The 15,283-nt window shown below is 43.1% G+C and overlaps 1 protein-coding gene and 1 long non-coding RNA gene across 2 annotated transcripts; one reads left to right on the top strand and one right to left on the bottom strand.

Annotated features, from left to right (window-relative positions):
- Window positions 7,453-8,164, bottom strand: LOC109350127. The gene is made up of 2 exons (XR_002108075.1): window positions 8,096-8,164; window positions 7,453-7,549 (listed from the first exon to the last, which is right to left on the bottom strand). It is a non-coding gene; the product is annotated as an uncharacterized LOC109350127 (long non-coding RNA).
- Window positions 11,996-12,418, top strand: LOC109350517. Its single transcript, XM_019591749.1, has 2 exons — window positions 11,996-12,131; window positions 12,213-12,418. The coding sequence occupies exons 1-2, from the start codon at window positions 11,996-11,998 to the stop codon at window positions 12,416-12,418; spliced, it is 342 nt and encodes a 113-aa protein (XP_019447294.1).

Genomic DNA, 15,283 nt, shown 5'->3' with positions numbered 1-15,283 from the left:
TTCATTTAGCATGGTCCTTGCGAGTTCTTCTAGAACTTTATTTTTCCTCTCAACAACTCCATTTTGTTGAGGGGTACGAGGTGCTGAGAACTGATACATAATACCATGTTTATCACCAAATTTATTAAATTTATGATTTTCGAATTCTCCGCCATGGTCGGATCGAATGTAAATGATTTTTAGGTTAGACTGGTTTTGGATTTGCTTGGCCAGACATTTAAAAGATTTATCGGCATCGCTCTTTGATGCTAGAAATAAATTCCAAGTAAATCTAGAAAAATCGTCGACAATAAGTAGGGCGTAATAGCTTCCACCAGAACTCATAATTTGTGATGGTCCAAACAGGTCCATATGGAGAAGCTCCAATGGTCTAGTAGTGGATATCACATTCTTTTTATTAAACGAGTTCCTGACTTGTTTACATTTCTGACACATGTCACATGGATCTTGAGTTTTAAAATCGAGTTTTGGAAGATCGATTACTAAGTTATTTTTCGATAATTTTTCTAAATGCTTCACATCTATGTGCATGACGCGTCTATGCCAAAGCCAAATGTCATCTTCTTTTGAAATAAGACATTTTGAGAAAAGGGAAGTGACTTTCTCCAGATTAACCATATAGATATTATTTACCTGATGCCCGACAAACTTAACGTTATTAGATAATTCATCACGACTGATACAACAGTCAGAATCAAAAGACACAATATTACCTTTGTCGCATAATTGGCTTATACTCAATAAATTGTATTCCAAACCTTCTACGTAGAGAATGTTCTCGATTATTGTGTGTGTTGAGTTGCCAATCTTCCCGGTGCCCAAGATTTTTCCTTTGTTGTTGTCTCCATAAGTGACGAATCCCTTTTCTTTCAACGACAAGTCTAGGAATTTTGACTTTTCACTAGTCATATGTCTCGAATAGCCGCTATCAAGATACCAATTTTTTCCGTGTGTTCGAAGATATCCTGCAATATAGATCACCTGCTAGACTCATGTACCCAAATTATGTTGGGTCCTTTTTAGTTAGTGACTAGGGAGTTTTCTCCCTTTCTTACCCAAGCATAAACACCACTGGGTATGCCATATTTCCTGATATAACAGGAATGAGAAGTATGACCATAAGTGCCACAGTAATGGCATGTAGGAACTCTGTTTTGCTTATTGGAATTTCTATATTGACGTGTTAGAGGTCTCCTATATGGTCTATTTTTATGGGATGGGTGGACATATCCTAATCCTGTATGGTCACCTACATTTCTTGTTTTGATGAGCAATGTGTCTAGTTGGTTTTTACTATTTGTGAGTTTTGCGAGTTTTTCATTCAGTTTAAAATTTTCGTTTTTCAAGCCCTCGCAAGACTCACAAGTAGTATTTTGACATAAGTTATTATTTGAGCAATGACATGAAGCGCAAGAAAAAAATTAGATCTAATGTTTCTCTTTCTAATTTTAATTCATCTAATTCTTTCTGCAATTGAATTATTTTTTGTTGGTTTAGCAAAATTATTCTTTTTCTCTAGTTACTTAACTTTGCTATTTTTTTAAGTTCTTCATGCATCTCACCATAAGCACTATATAATATTTCATATGAGGGAGAGTCAGAAGAGGAAGAGGATGTGTCAGAGTATACCTCATTTGAAGTATCCTTGCTACCTGATCCGCAAGTCTCATCTGTAATAGTCATTAAGCACAGCTTCATGGTCTCCTCTTCATCCGAGGTGCTTGATGTTGTTTCTTCCTCTGGTACATCACAGATGATGTATGCTTTCTTTGATTTAAAGTCCTAGGGATCGCTCTTCTCTGAAACAACTCTTTTCAGATAAGTAGGGCACTAATACTTCATGTGTCTTGACTTACCACATTCATGGCAAGTGAAGCGCTCTTTTCTCTTGCCTTTCTTTGTTGATTCTCATGCTTCTTTCTTTTGGAATCGTCTAAGTCCTCCTTTCTTCTTTAAGAAATTTCCAAATTTTCGTACTAGGAGGTTTAGCGTTTCCTCGTCAATGTCTAAATCGATTTTTTAAAGATCTATCTCTTCAATGGGTTGTGATGTTGAAGCTTTGAGAGATATTCCCTTCTTTTTGCGATCGGAATCCTCATGCATTGTCAGACGCCCAAGCTCCATCTCATGCTCCTGAAGCTTTCCAATGAGTGTTGCCAAAGGCATGAAGTCTAGATCTTTGGACTCCATGATTTCTGTTACTTTAGGTTGCCATCTCCTGTCAAGACAGTGTAAGACTTTATTAGTAAGCTCTCCTTTGGTGAACACCTTATCTAAAGCGATAAGATGATTGATGATGTGAGTGAATCATTTTTGCATATCGCCGATTGTTTCACTCGGTAGCATATGAAACAATTCGTATTCGTGAGTTAGCGCATTTAACCAGGCGCGCTTGACTTCACTAGTGCCTTTGTGAGTCACTTGTAAAGTGTCCCACATTTCCTTGACACTTTGACATTGGGACACCAGAAAGAATTCATCGTAGGATAGTGCCGATGTAATGATGTTCTTGGTGCGAAGGTTGAACTGGACCTTCTTGCGCTCCTCATTGGTCCATAAGCTTTTTGGCTTTTCTTTCGGTTCGCCATCCACTAAGTGAAGTGGGGCGAAGGGGCCACTAATTACGAATTCCCAAATATCCGAATCAATAGCCTTAATGAATAGTTTCATTCGGACTTTCCAGTAGGCGTAACCCTCGCCATTGAATACGGGACGACGATTAATGGATCACGTGGATGCGATTGAGCTAGCACGTTGTACTAGCTCTGATACCACCTGTTAGGTATCAGTGTTATAGGAACACCTAGAAGGGGGAGGGGTTGAATAGGTGTAGCGATTAACAATTATCGCTTCTTGAACCAAAACCCAACTGCTGGAAAAATAGTCGAGTTAATCGATTAACAGTAGGGTTTAATCGATTAACTATTGCATATAACAAAATGATTAGACATGCAAATTGGACAGTAATTAAAACAAAATTGCACAGATATAATTCAGATATTTTATGCACAAATACTAAGTGTATGGAAGTAAACAAATATCCAACTTTTCAATTACAGATTCAATTTATAATGGTAAGAAACATAAAGAAGATAAAGAAAGAAAGAACAATGCAAAAAGGATTTTTATCCTGGTTTGTTTGCGGTCCACTGCAAACTACATCCAGGCCTCCTCTTCTGGAAGAGGGAGATTTTCTTTCTTCACAATATTGAAAAATTGATACAAATACCAATTCAATTACAAGCATATAGGACACTCCCTTCTTGAAATCTAGGATCCTAAATCCTTGGTTTGACTCTACCCTTCGCCTCTTGAGAAAACCTTTCTCACGAACTAGCCCCATCCAAGATTCTTATCCTCAAATCAAGACCTCCTAGCCTTGGTGAAGAAAATAAATGACACGAACTAAAAGTTAGCGGTTAGATTTATTTTTCATCACTCTTTAATTATTCTCAGTAACAATCCATTAATTCGATTGCACATTTTGTATATTATTCCTATGTACAAAGTTACAAACCATGAATTGGTTTGAACTTGTGTTTTTAATGAGTTAATCAATATCAGTATACAAATGATTTCTCTCTAACAAAATCTAATGCATGATCATGTGAGCAAGATAAGAATGGATACGAAATTATGCAAAAACAGTAATCATATGACAGCAATTAAAACAGCATAATCTCTCTTCTCACACATGCAACTCCCTTGCAAAAACACAGTAAAACACGTATGCAAAATGCTCTCTAAACAACCCTATACAATAGAATGCAATGCTATGGGTTTCTGAGTGATGCCTTGTATTTATAGCATGGAGAATAAGTGGTTACATTCGTTGCAAAAACAGTTAAAACAAATTTCAGTTATAACACATAACAAACTAGTTAATCGATTAAGGCTTCCATTTAATCGATTAACGAGACAACAAAATGACACAGAATTCTGTTAAAACAGAAAACACATATTTAAAGGAAAAGTAGTTGAGTTAATCGATTAAGTTACTATGTTAATCGATTAACTGGAAATTTTATGCATATTTTTCAAATGGTAAACTTCTCATATGTTATGCGCAATATACATACATGTTTTACCAATTATATTATGCATAATATGCACATATAACATGTATGATAGATGTATGAACATACAATTAGCTAGATGATGTATCTCATGAATATGATAGGTTAATTAAGATGGCTTAAGAGACTAGCATCTAGGTTTAACTAACCTATACTCACTTATTACGGCACACGTCCCAGACTACTTAGATTATAGACTCAATTTATATCCTAGTCTAGAAATGAGCATAAGGCCTATTGATTGTTGAGTCATCTTCAAGCTATTTTAGAACTTTATCTTCATCAAAACATAGGCAAAGACATGCTAGTGTTATTCTTGACACTTTGCACTTTCAGAGTTATCATGAATCATCAAAGCAAGAGGCAGAGCATGGGTCGACCTTTTATCTAATAAATGCATCCCTTCAAGAAGTCGGGGTTTGTTGCACGTATTAGCTCTAGAATTACTAATGTTATCCGAGTAGTAGATACCATCAAAGAAGCTATAACTGATTTAATGAGCCATTCGCAGTTTCACAGTCTGAATTAGTTCATACTTACACATGCATGGCTTAATCTTTGAGACAAGCATATAACTACTGGCAGGATCAACCAGGTAGCATCCATCAACGACTTTTCTCGACGTGCAAGTGTTGCCACCGCAAAAGGTTAAGCAAGACCGACACCATGACAAAGTGTTATTCAAGGGAGCCGATAAATCAAAGAGACTCAACGACGCAGACTCATTAGCTTATGTTCGCCGCATGCACCGCATCCAATGGAATACTAGACACGTGTGTGAACGCAAGACATCAGAATTCACAGCTAACACATCACACACATTATTTTTGAATCCTCGAACGACCTCTAGAAGGGGTCTGGATGGAACAGGTCATAAGAGACACATGAATACCACTTAACAAGAAGGTAACAAAAGAACCATAATTGAACACCAAGTCGAGATGACACAAGGCGAACATGGGAAGGGTTGTGTGCTGAAAGTTCAATGACCATGATCATGGAGCTAGACAACACAAACATCCCAATTTCCACTCACGCGCCCTCCCGTTAGATGAACTCAACGGTACATACGAACCACTCCCCGCAGTGCCAATGGCAAGCAAAAAAATGGAAACACATTGTGTCGCCAGATCCTCTACGTCGGGCGTGAACAGAAAAGGTAACCGCCAAAATCGATAGGGACCAAGGTTCAAAATTTATTCGACTGCCAAATCCTCGCACAAGGCACTTCTGACGAACAGGCTCACCCCTCTACGTTGTGCGGCACAGCCCTTAGGTCATCCCCTAACACTACGTCCTTCCATGGCGAAAAGGGTCTCACATGCAATGGATACGCCTAGTGCGCACATATTTCCATGGGACAAGTCTACACCGCGCAACATTGTTACGTGCGTCTTACACCATCGAACCTTGACTTCAACCATGAAAACCAGCCACAAACACACTACTTCCAGATGATTGGGCTTGCGCCCCTTCGTGCTACAGTTGTGCCCCTAATGGCTTCACTAAGCACCACATCCTTTCATGCAGGATTGGTCACACTAGAAGCCTCAGAACATTCGTGGGATGCCGTAACTACCAACTCCGCACCGTGGGACCAATCCAACACCTCAACAACCAACACATTTCCGAGGGACAAGCCTACCTGAGGCACATTATTGCTAGCATTACAGACGACTGCGCCTTGACTTCGACCGTGCAAACCAGCCCGCAACACACTTCCGGATGATTGGACTTGAGCCCCTTCGTGTTGTGGCTATGCCCCTAAAGGCTTAACCTAACACCACATCCTTCCGTGCAAAAAGGGTCACACTAGAATACTCGGCACGCCCGCCACCCGCAACTACCCAACCCGTCACCGAATCACCAAACCGAAACCTCGACAACTCAGACGGACGCATCAAGAATTTCGAGTCAGACTACGAAGCATTAGCCAAGCCCTTGATGCATCGCAAACAAGTCCTAGGTGTCGGATATGTTCAACACGATGCACACATTTTTCCGAACGACTAGACTGCACTTGGTCACGTACGAGCAGGATTCGACATGGAAGATGACTTGGTCGGATTACCCACATCGCCATGGAAAATTGAACCAACATGCTTGGGTAAGCATGCTGGAGCGTTGGGGGGAGCCCCATGGCAAGCCATCCTGACCCACCAAGGTGCATGGGCAGGCAGGCAACTACCCCCATATAGTAGGCTAATATGCAAAAACCCACTCTGCACCACTGGACATCCTTTTTTCTAGGACGACATAATGGGTTTTTTCAGGCTAGAGGTCGAATTTTTCCTTGAATATTTGCACACATGCTTATAAGAATGGGAGCTAGTGGTCCACGAAGTTTCACGTTTTTCTCCAAGCCGATAAGTTTTCATAATTTTTCTATGCGTCGAGCATTACATAATTCCTGAAAATTAGAAAATGAGTGTGTATCATGTTTTTTGAGTTGTTCTTCTTGCAGGAATTCTTGGAATATTATTCCTAAAAATTTCCCAAAGTTACGCCCATGTAACATTGAGGCATTTACCTCAAATGATTTTCCACAAAAGTGCGGCACATGCCATGGTGCCATGAGGAGAAACATCGCCTAGGAGTTGAATTCTGACATTAGACTTTGCAGGAAACCACGGAAAAACAATTCTGGGTTCCCCTCCAAATATAGAGGAATTTCATGAAGGGGTCGGCGTCTTATGATGCATTTATCGAAATAGGGAATGCAACTGAAGCAAGAATCTCATGCGAGGCACGGGTCACTTTCACCAACCACTCGGAACATGTGTCATCACTTTCACCTACCACTTGAAAGGTGTGTATGGCACGGGTCTATTTCACCTACCACTCGAATAAGGGACTATGTGTCCATCGTGGATTTTCGTTGCACCAATTCGACTAATCGTACACACGAGTTGCTGCTCCACAACCGTCATTGGGTGTACAAACTAGAATTTAAAAAGTTGGAGGCTGGTGGCAGAAAATAAAGCGACATGAGAAAAATCAAAGTGGATCATAACAGCAAGTCCACTATGCATGTTCCAAAGTACCCTGCTATTTAAGTCACAGAAAAGACTCTTGGTGCGCCAAGTAGAGAATGGTGCTAGAAGGCATCCCACATAAATCTCCCAACCAGGGCAGATCACAAACCGAACGAGACATTGTAGGGCAAAATCCCCCTGCTAATTCTCAGTGGTGGGCCGCTCAAGTACTTCCGTTAAGGCATCACCTAATCCTTTGGTGCAAAACGGGTCACCGATCCAAATCATCATCGGACCATAGTTTAGCAAGGCACGAGCCCAAACACCACACATTTTAGCTTGGGCCACACACGACACCACCAAGATTTCAAAACATCCAAACCCGACCACAACACACTTCCGGATGATTGGACTTGTGCCCCTTCGTGCTACGACTATGCCCCTTAAGGCTTCATCCAACAAGACATCCTTCCGTGCAGAACGGGTCACACTAGAAGCCTCAGAATGTTCGCATGACGAACGCAACTAACCATCTAGGCATTGTGCAACCAAACCAACACGTCAAAGGACCACGCTTTCCCGAGGGACGAGCCTACACAAGCCGCGTTCTTTTCTTGAGTCATACACGACCGCACCTTCACCTCAACCGTGCAAACTCGCCGACAACACACTTCATGATTATTGGACTTGTGCCCCTTCGTGTTGCAGATCTGCCCCTAAGGGGTTCACCCAACACCACATCCTTTCGTGCACATTGGGACATACTAGATGACTCGACAAGTCGGACGGAAGCCCGCAACTACCCAACCAGCACCGTGTGACCAAACCAGCACCTAAACACCATACATTTTTCTGAGGGACAGGCCTACACGAGACACTTTGTTGCATGAGACATAAACGGCCGCACCCTGACTAAAACCATTCCAACCCGCACATAATACACTTCCAGATGATTGGACTTGCGCCCCTTCGTACCCCGACTGTGCCACTAAAGGCATCACCTGACACCACATCCTTTCGTGCAGAACGTGCCACACTAGAAACCTCGGCACGTCCGAGCGATGCCCGTAACTACCCAACTCGGCATTGTGTGACAAAGCCGGTACCTTGACAAGAGGGACTTATGCATCAAGAAATCCGAGTTAGTCCGAGAGGAACTGCCCAAGCCCTTGATGCATCCTCGATAAGTCCAATTGCCCACAATGCCATAGAAAAGCGCACTAGCATGCCTAGGATAGCTTGCTGGGGCGTTGGGGGATCCCCATGGCAAGAATACTAGGAATATTATTCCTAAACATTTCCCAAAGTTAATCCCATGTAACATCGAGGCATTTACCTCCGATGATTTTCCACCGAAGTGTGGCACACACCATGGTGCCATGACGGGAAACATCGCCTAGGAGTTGAATTCTGACATTAGACTTCGCAGAAAACCGTGGAAAAACAATTTTGGGTTCCCCTCCAAATATGGAGGCATTTCATGAAGGGGTCGGCATCTTATGATGCATTCACCGAAATAGGGAATGCGACTGAAGCAAGAATCTCATGCGAGGAACAGGTCACTTTCACCAACCACTCGGAACATGTATCGTCACTTTCACCTACCACTCGGAAGGTGTGTATGGCACGGGTCTATTTCACCTATCACTCGAATAAAGGACTATGTGTCCATCGTGGATTTTTGTTTCACCAATTCGACTAATCGAACAGATGAGTTGTTGCTCTGCAACCCTCATTGGGTGTACAAACTAGAACTTAAAAAGTTGGAGGTTGGTGGCACAAAACAAGGCGACATGAGAAAAATCAAAGTGGATCCTTACAGCAAGTCCACTCTGCCTGTTCCGAATTGCCCTACTATTTAAGTCACTGAAAAGACACTTGGAGCGCCAAGTAGAGAATGGTGCTACAAGGCATCCCACATAAATCTCCCAACCAGAGCAGATCACAAACCAAACGGGAAATTGTTGGGCAAAAGCCCCCTGTTGCTTCTCAGTTATGGGCCACTCAAGTACTTCCGTGAAGGCATCACGAAATCCTTTGGTGCAAAACGGGTCACAGATCCACATCATCATCAAACCACAGTTTAGTGAGGCACGAACCCAGACACCACACATTTTAGCTTGGGTCACACACGACACCACTAGGATTTGAAAACATGCAAACCCAACCACATCACATTTCCAGACGATTGGACTTGTGCCTCTTCGTGCTACGGTTGTGTCCCTAAAGGCTTCACCCAACAACACATCCTTCCGTGCAGAACAGATCACACTAGTAGCCTCGGAATGTCTGCATGACGGTCGCAATTAACCATCTAGGCATTGTGCGACCAAACCAGCACGTCAGCGGACCACTTATTCCAGAGGGACGAGCCTACACAAGCCGTGTTCTTTTTTCGAGTCATACACGACCGCACCTTCACCTTAACCGTGCAAACCCGCCGACAACACACTTCAGGATTATTAGACTTGCGCCCCTTCGTGTTGCAGATCTGTCCCTAAGGGCTTCATCCAACACCACCTCCTTTTGTGCACAATGGGACACACTAGAAGCCTCGACAAGTCGGACGGAAGCCCACAACTTCCCAACCAACACTGTGTGACCAAACCAACACCTCAACACCATACATTTTTCCAAGGGACAGGCCTACACGAGACACTTTGTTGCATGAGACATAAACGGCTGCACCGTGACTAAAACCATGCCAAACCGCCCACAACACACTTTTGGATGACTGGACTTGCGCCCCTTCGTGCTCCGGTTGTGCCACTAAAGGCATCACCTGACACCACATCCTTCTGTGCAAAACGTTGAACACTAGAAGCCTCGACACATCCGAGCGATGCCCACAACTACCCAACTCAGCATTGTGTGACGAAGTTGGTACCTCGACAAGAAGGACTTATGCATCAAGAAATCTGAGTTGGTTCGTGAGGAACTATCCAAGCACTTGATGCATCCCCGATAAGTCCAATTGCACACAACGCCATGGAAAAACGTATCAGCATGCCTGAGATAGCCTTGTTGGGGCATTGTGGGAGCCCCATTACAAGCCATCCTGACCCACCAATGTGCATGGGCAGGCATGCAACTACCCCCTTATAGTAGGCTAATATGCAAAAGCCCACTCTGCACCACCGGACATCCTTTTCTCTTGGACGACATAATGGGTTTTTTGAGGCTAGAGGTCGAATTTTGCCCTGATTGTTTGCACACATGCTTATAAGAATGGGAGCTAATGGTCCACGAAGTTCACGATTTTCTAAGCGGCAAGCATTACATAATTCCCGAAAATTAGAAAATGAGTGTGTACCATGTTTTTTGAGCTCTTCTTTTGCAGGAATGCTTGAAATATTATTCCTAAACATTTCCCAAAGTTACGCCTAATTAACATCGATGCATTTACCTCAAATGATTTTCCACCAAAGTGCGGTACACGCCATGGAGCCATGACGAGAAACATCGTCTAGGAGTTGAATTCCGACATTAGACTTTGCAGCAAACCATGGAAAAACAATTATGGGTTCCCCTCCAAATATGGAGGCATTTCATGAAGGGATTGACATCTTATGATGCATTCACCGAAATAGGGAATGCGACTAAAGCAAGAATATCATGCGAGGCACGGGTCACTTTCACCAATCACTCGGAACATGTGCCATCACTTTCACCTACCACTCGGAAGGTGTGTATGGCACGGCTCTATTTCACCTACCACTCGAATAAGGGACTAGGTGTCCATCGTGGATTTTCGTTGCACCAATTCGACTAATCGCACACACGAGTTGCTACTCTGTAACCCTCATTGGGTGTACGAACTAGAACTTACAAATTTGGAGGTTGGTGGCACAAAACAAGGTGACATGAGAAAAATCAAAGTGGATCGTAATAGCAAGTTCACTCTGCCTGTTCTGAAGTGCCCTGCTATTTAAGTCACTGCTAAACAAAACACTCTGCCTGTTCCGAAGTGCCTTGCTAAACAATGACGAGTTCCCCTCCAAATATGGAGGCATTTCATGAAGGGGTCGGCGTCTTACGATGCTTTCACTGAAATAGGGAATGCGAGAGAAGAAAGAATCTCACACGAGGCATGGGTCATGGCATGGGTCACTTTCACCAAGCACTCGGACCATGTGCCATGGCATGGGTAACTTTCACCTAGCACTCAGAATGTGTGCCACAGAATGGGTCACTTTCACATAACACTCAGAAAGTTTGTAATGGCCTCAATTTCTCCTAGTAGCACTCGGACACATGTGTCATGGGCTCTCTTTCACCTTGCACTCGGGATCACGCACGAGGAACCACACCATGCACAAAGCACCCCAACCACCGGACACCATGAACCACACACAAGGCACCATGGGGCATGGCCAGAGGCGATGCCGCACTCCACATTGTAAGTGACTTTGTCTCTACCATGTGCTTGCGGAACATGGACTTTGCACCTACTCTCCCATACGAGGTGTGGGTTCGTAACCCTCGTAGGGTGTAGGATCTACCGCGGAAAAAGGTTTGAGATGGGAGAGACGAATCGAAGCGACAAGTGATGAATCTCAGTATATCGTGGCAGCAAGGTCACTCTACCACTTACAATAACTCGTTGTGTATTTAAGTTGTGTGCAAATGATTCTACATGCCGCTTAGTGGGTAATAGCCCTTGAAGGCATCTCACAAGGCTCGTCCACCCCGTGGGGGTCACCAATGGCAAATGCCTCTGGGGGCTGAGGCCCCCTACTACTGGCCGGCAAACGGGTGACGAAGACACACATCGCTTCTAGCCTGGATTCTGACTTAGAGGCGTTCAGTTATAATCCAACGCACGGTAGCTTCACGCCATTGGCTTTTCAACCAAGCGTGATGACCAATTGTGTGAATCATCGGTTCTTCTCGTACTAGGTTGAATTACTATTGTGGTACTGTCATCAGTAGGGTAAAACTAACATGGCTCACGATGGTCTAAACCCAGCTCACGTTCCCTATTGGTATGTGAACAATCCAACACTTGGTGAATTCTGCTTCACAATGATAGGAAGAGCCGACATCGAAGGATCAAATAGCAACGTTGCTATGAACGCTTGTCTGCCACAAGCCATTTATCCTTGTAGTAACATTTCTAACACCTCTAGCTTCAAATTCTGAATGACTAAAGGATCGATAGGCCACGCTTTCACGGTTCGTATTCGTATTGGAAGTCATAATCAAACGAGCTTTTACCCTTTTGTTCCACACGAGATTTCTGTTCTCGTTGAGCTCATCTTAGGACATCTGCGTTATCTTTTAACAGATGTGCCGCCCCAGCCAAACTCCCCACCTGATAATGTCTTCCGCCAAGATCAACCGACCGTAATGCTTTGTTTTAACTAAACAGTCGGATTCCCTTTGTCCGTACCAGTTCTGAGTCGACTGTTCGACACCCGAGGAAGAGGCCCCAAAGGGCTCGTTTCTAATCCATCCCCCGACCAGCACGCGGCGACCCGCTCTCGCCACGAGAGAAGCTCGAGCAGTCCACCAACGGCTGACGGGTTCGGGTTTGGGACCCCGTGCCCAGCCCTCAGAGCCAATCCTTTTTTCCCAAGGTTACGTATCCATTTTTCCGACTTCCCTTGCCTACATTGTTCCATCGACCAGAGGCTATTCACCTTGGAGACCTGATGCGTGGGAGGCACTCGGTCCTCCGGATTTTCAAGGGCCGTCGGGGGCGCACCAGACACCATGTGACGTGCGGTGCTCTTCCAGCCGCTGGACCCTACCTCCGGCAGAGCTGTTTCTAGGGTGGGAAGGTTGTTAAAAAGAAAAGGTAACTCTTTCTAGGGCCCCTATCGACGTCTCCGGACTCCCTTAGGATCGACTAACCCATGTGCAAGTGTCGTTAACATGGAACCTTTCCCCTATTTGGCCTTCAAAGTTCTCATTTGAATATTTGCTACTATCACCAAAATCTACAACGACGAACACTCCGCCCATGCTCATGCCCCAGGTTTTGCAGCAACCACCGCGCCCTCCTACTCATCGGGGCCTAGCCCTTTCCCTGACGGACGGGTATAGGTCGCGTGCTTTAGCGCCATCCATTTCTGGGGCTAGTTGATTCAGCAGGTGAGTTGTTACACACTCCTTACCGGATTTCGACTTCCATGACCACCGTCCTGCTGTCTTAATCAACCAACACCCTTTGTGCGGTCTAGGTTAGCGCGCAGTTGGGCACCGTAACCCAGCTTCTGGTTCATCCCGTATCGCCAGTTTTGCTTACCAAAAATGGCCCACTTGGAGCTCTTGATTTTGTGGCGTGGCTCTACAAAGCAGCCACGCCGTCCTACCTATTTAAAGTTTGAGAATAGATCGAGGGTGTTGCGCCCCCGATGCGGCTAACCATTGGCTTTACCCAATAGAACTCGCCCGCGGGCTCCAACTATCTTGAGGGAAACTTCAGAGGGAATCAACTACTAGACGGTTCGATTAGTCTTTCACCCCTATACCCAAGTCAGACGAACGATTTTCCCTAAAAGTGCAATGTATCAAGAGTGCACTTATGCTTGCCTATGTCAAGAGTGAACTTATGCTTACATAAGACATGCCATATAGTTTATTATATATTCATGCATTAATCATACATGTTATTTGTACATTTTAGACATAACATAAAGGTAAAACATGTATAGTTGATAAGCATAACATATAGGTAGAGTACCAATTAACATCATAACTGAAAATATGCCAGTTAATCGACTAAGAGAAGCTTTAATCGATTAACATGAAAAACAGTTTTTAATAGTTTCAACAGAAAACTGAAAAATAGATTTCACTTACTCTCTAACAGCCCATTAATCAATTAACAAGCAACATAATCGATTAACTGGATGAAAAACAGCTTTTCTGTATAAACTAATTTTTAAATAGATTTCATATACGATTTTATACATTCATACATTCATATTAGAATTGCTAAGTTGCATATTTTCATGTTCAATGTATGTCATATAGGCAGAGGGAATTGCATATGAGATTAGAGTGAGATAGTATTATGCTTATGATTACTATGTCATCCATTGCATATTATCAAATGTGTTCATCATCCTATCTTGTTCTTGCATGATTCTCTCACTATTGTTTAGAGATTTCTTATGGGTAGAAATTACATGTTCTTCATGATGTTCATCTTATACATATTAATAGTAATTGTGAGATTTGTATGGGGTTTAAAGCTTGTTCTTTCTTGTAATATTTGAGCTATTTTAGTGCTTCACATTACTCTATTTTTGTGTTGTTTGTATAACAAGGGAAGTCATCTCTTGGTGTCGTACCACCAAAGAGATCAGAGAGTCTTCACCGAGACTTGGGGGTCTTAAGTTTAGAGTACTCTTGGCTGGGGCTGGATCGTAGGAAAGGTTTTCCTAGGCGATTGGGTAGAGGTTCTGGGAACTCAAGGAGGGAGCATTCAAGGTCTTCGAATTGGAAGTATGTTTGTAAGACACGTTGGTTTCAATTTTAGTGAAGAAAAATCTCCCGGATCAGAGGGGAGGGCTAGATGTAGTTTTGTAGTGGACCACAAAACAAACCAGTATAAAAACCTTGTTGCAGGCTATTTCTTTCCCTTATCTCTTTACTGGTTTTTAGTAGTTTTAAATGCCTATTGTAGCTGGTATTTTGAATATAGCATTACTGCCAAATAAAGATCATTTATGTTCAAATATATCTGCTATATCATTTATGTATAATCTATAATTGGTTGTGTAATCGAGCCAGTCAATAACTGCTAATTCTGTGTGACTTAATCGATTAAGTCATAGCTTTAATTTATTAACTGGGCAAGTTTCCATAATAGGGCTTTGGTGCAAATAGAGGTAAGTGGAAACCGCGACATCTATTCAACCTCTCCTTCTAGGTGAATTCTGTCAATGATACCTAACAAGTGGTATCAGAGCTAGTATGACGTGCTAGCTCGACCATATCCGCATGATCTATTAGGGAAATTAAATGGGTTCCACCAATCCATTTGGCAGTGATGGTTCATCCATTAACTGTCCTCCCGTATTCAGTGGCGAAGGATATGCTTACTGGAAAGTTCGCATGAAAATCTTTATAGAAGCCATCAACTCAGATATTTGGGAATCCATAGTCAACGGGCCCTTCATTCCACAAAATTTAGTGGACGATGAACAGAAAGATAAACCAAAAAGTCTATGGACTAATGATGAACGCAAAAAAGTTCAGTATAACCTGCGTGCCAAAACT

Source organism: Lupinus angustifolius, chromosome LG06, assembly GCF_001865875.1.
Source record: "Lupinus angustifolius cultivar Tanjil chromosome LG06, LupAngTanjil_v1.0, whole genome shotgun sequence".
Classification (NCBI taxonomy): domain Eukaryota; kingdom Viridiplantae; phylum Streptophyta; class Magnoliopsida; order Fabales; family Fabaceae; genus Lupinus; species Lupinus angustifolius.
Note: the sequence above shows the minus strand (reverse complement) of the source record. Positions and strands in the feature narration are given on the sequence as shown.

What these genes read in the sequence shown, in the direction of transcription:
- LOC109350517 (XM_019591749.1), top strand. Translation starts at nt 11,996, where the DNA reads ATGGCTCACGATGGTCTAAACCCAGCTCACGTTCCCTATTGGTATGTG. An exon ending in CAACGTTGCTATGAACGCTT is followed by an intron (nt 12,132 to 12,212) that starts GTCTGCCACAAG and finishes AAGGATCGATAG; the next exon opens with GCCACGCTTTCACGGTTCGT.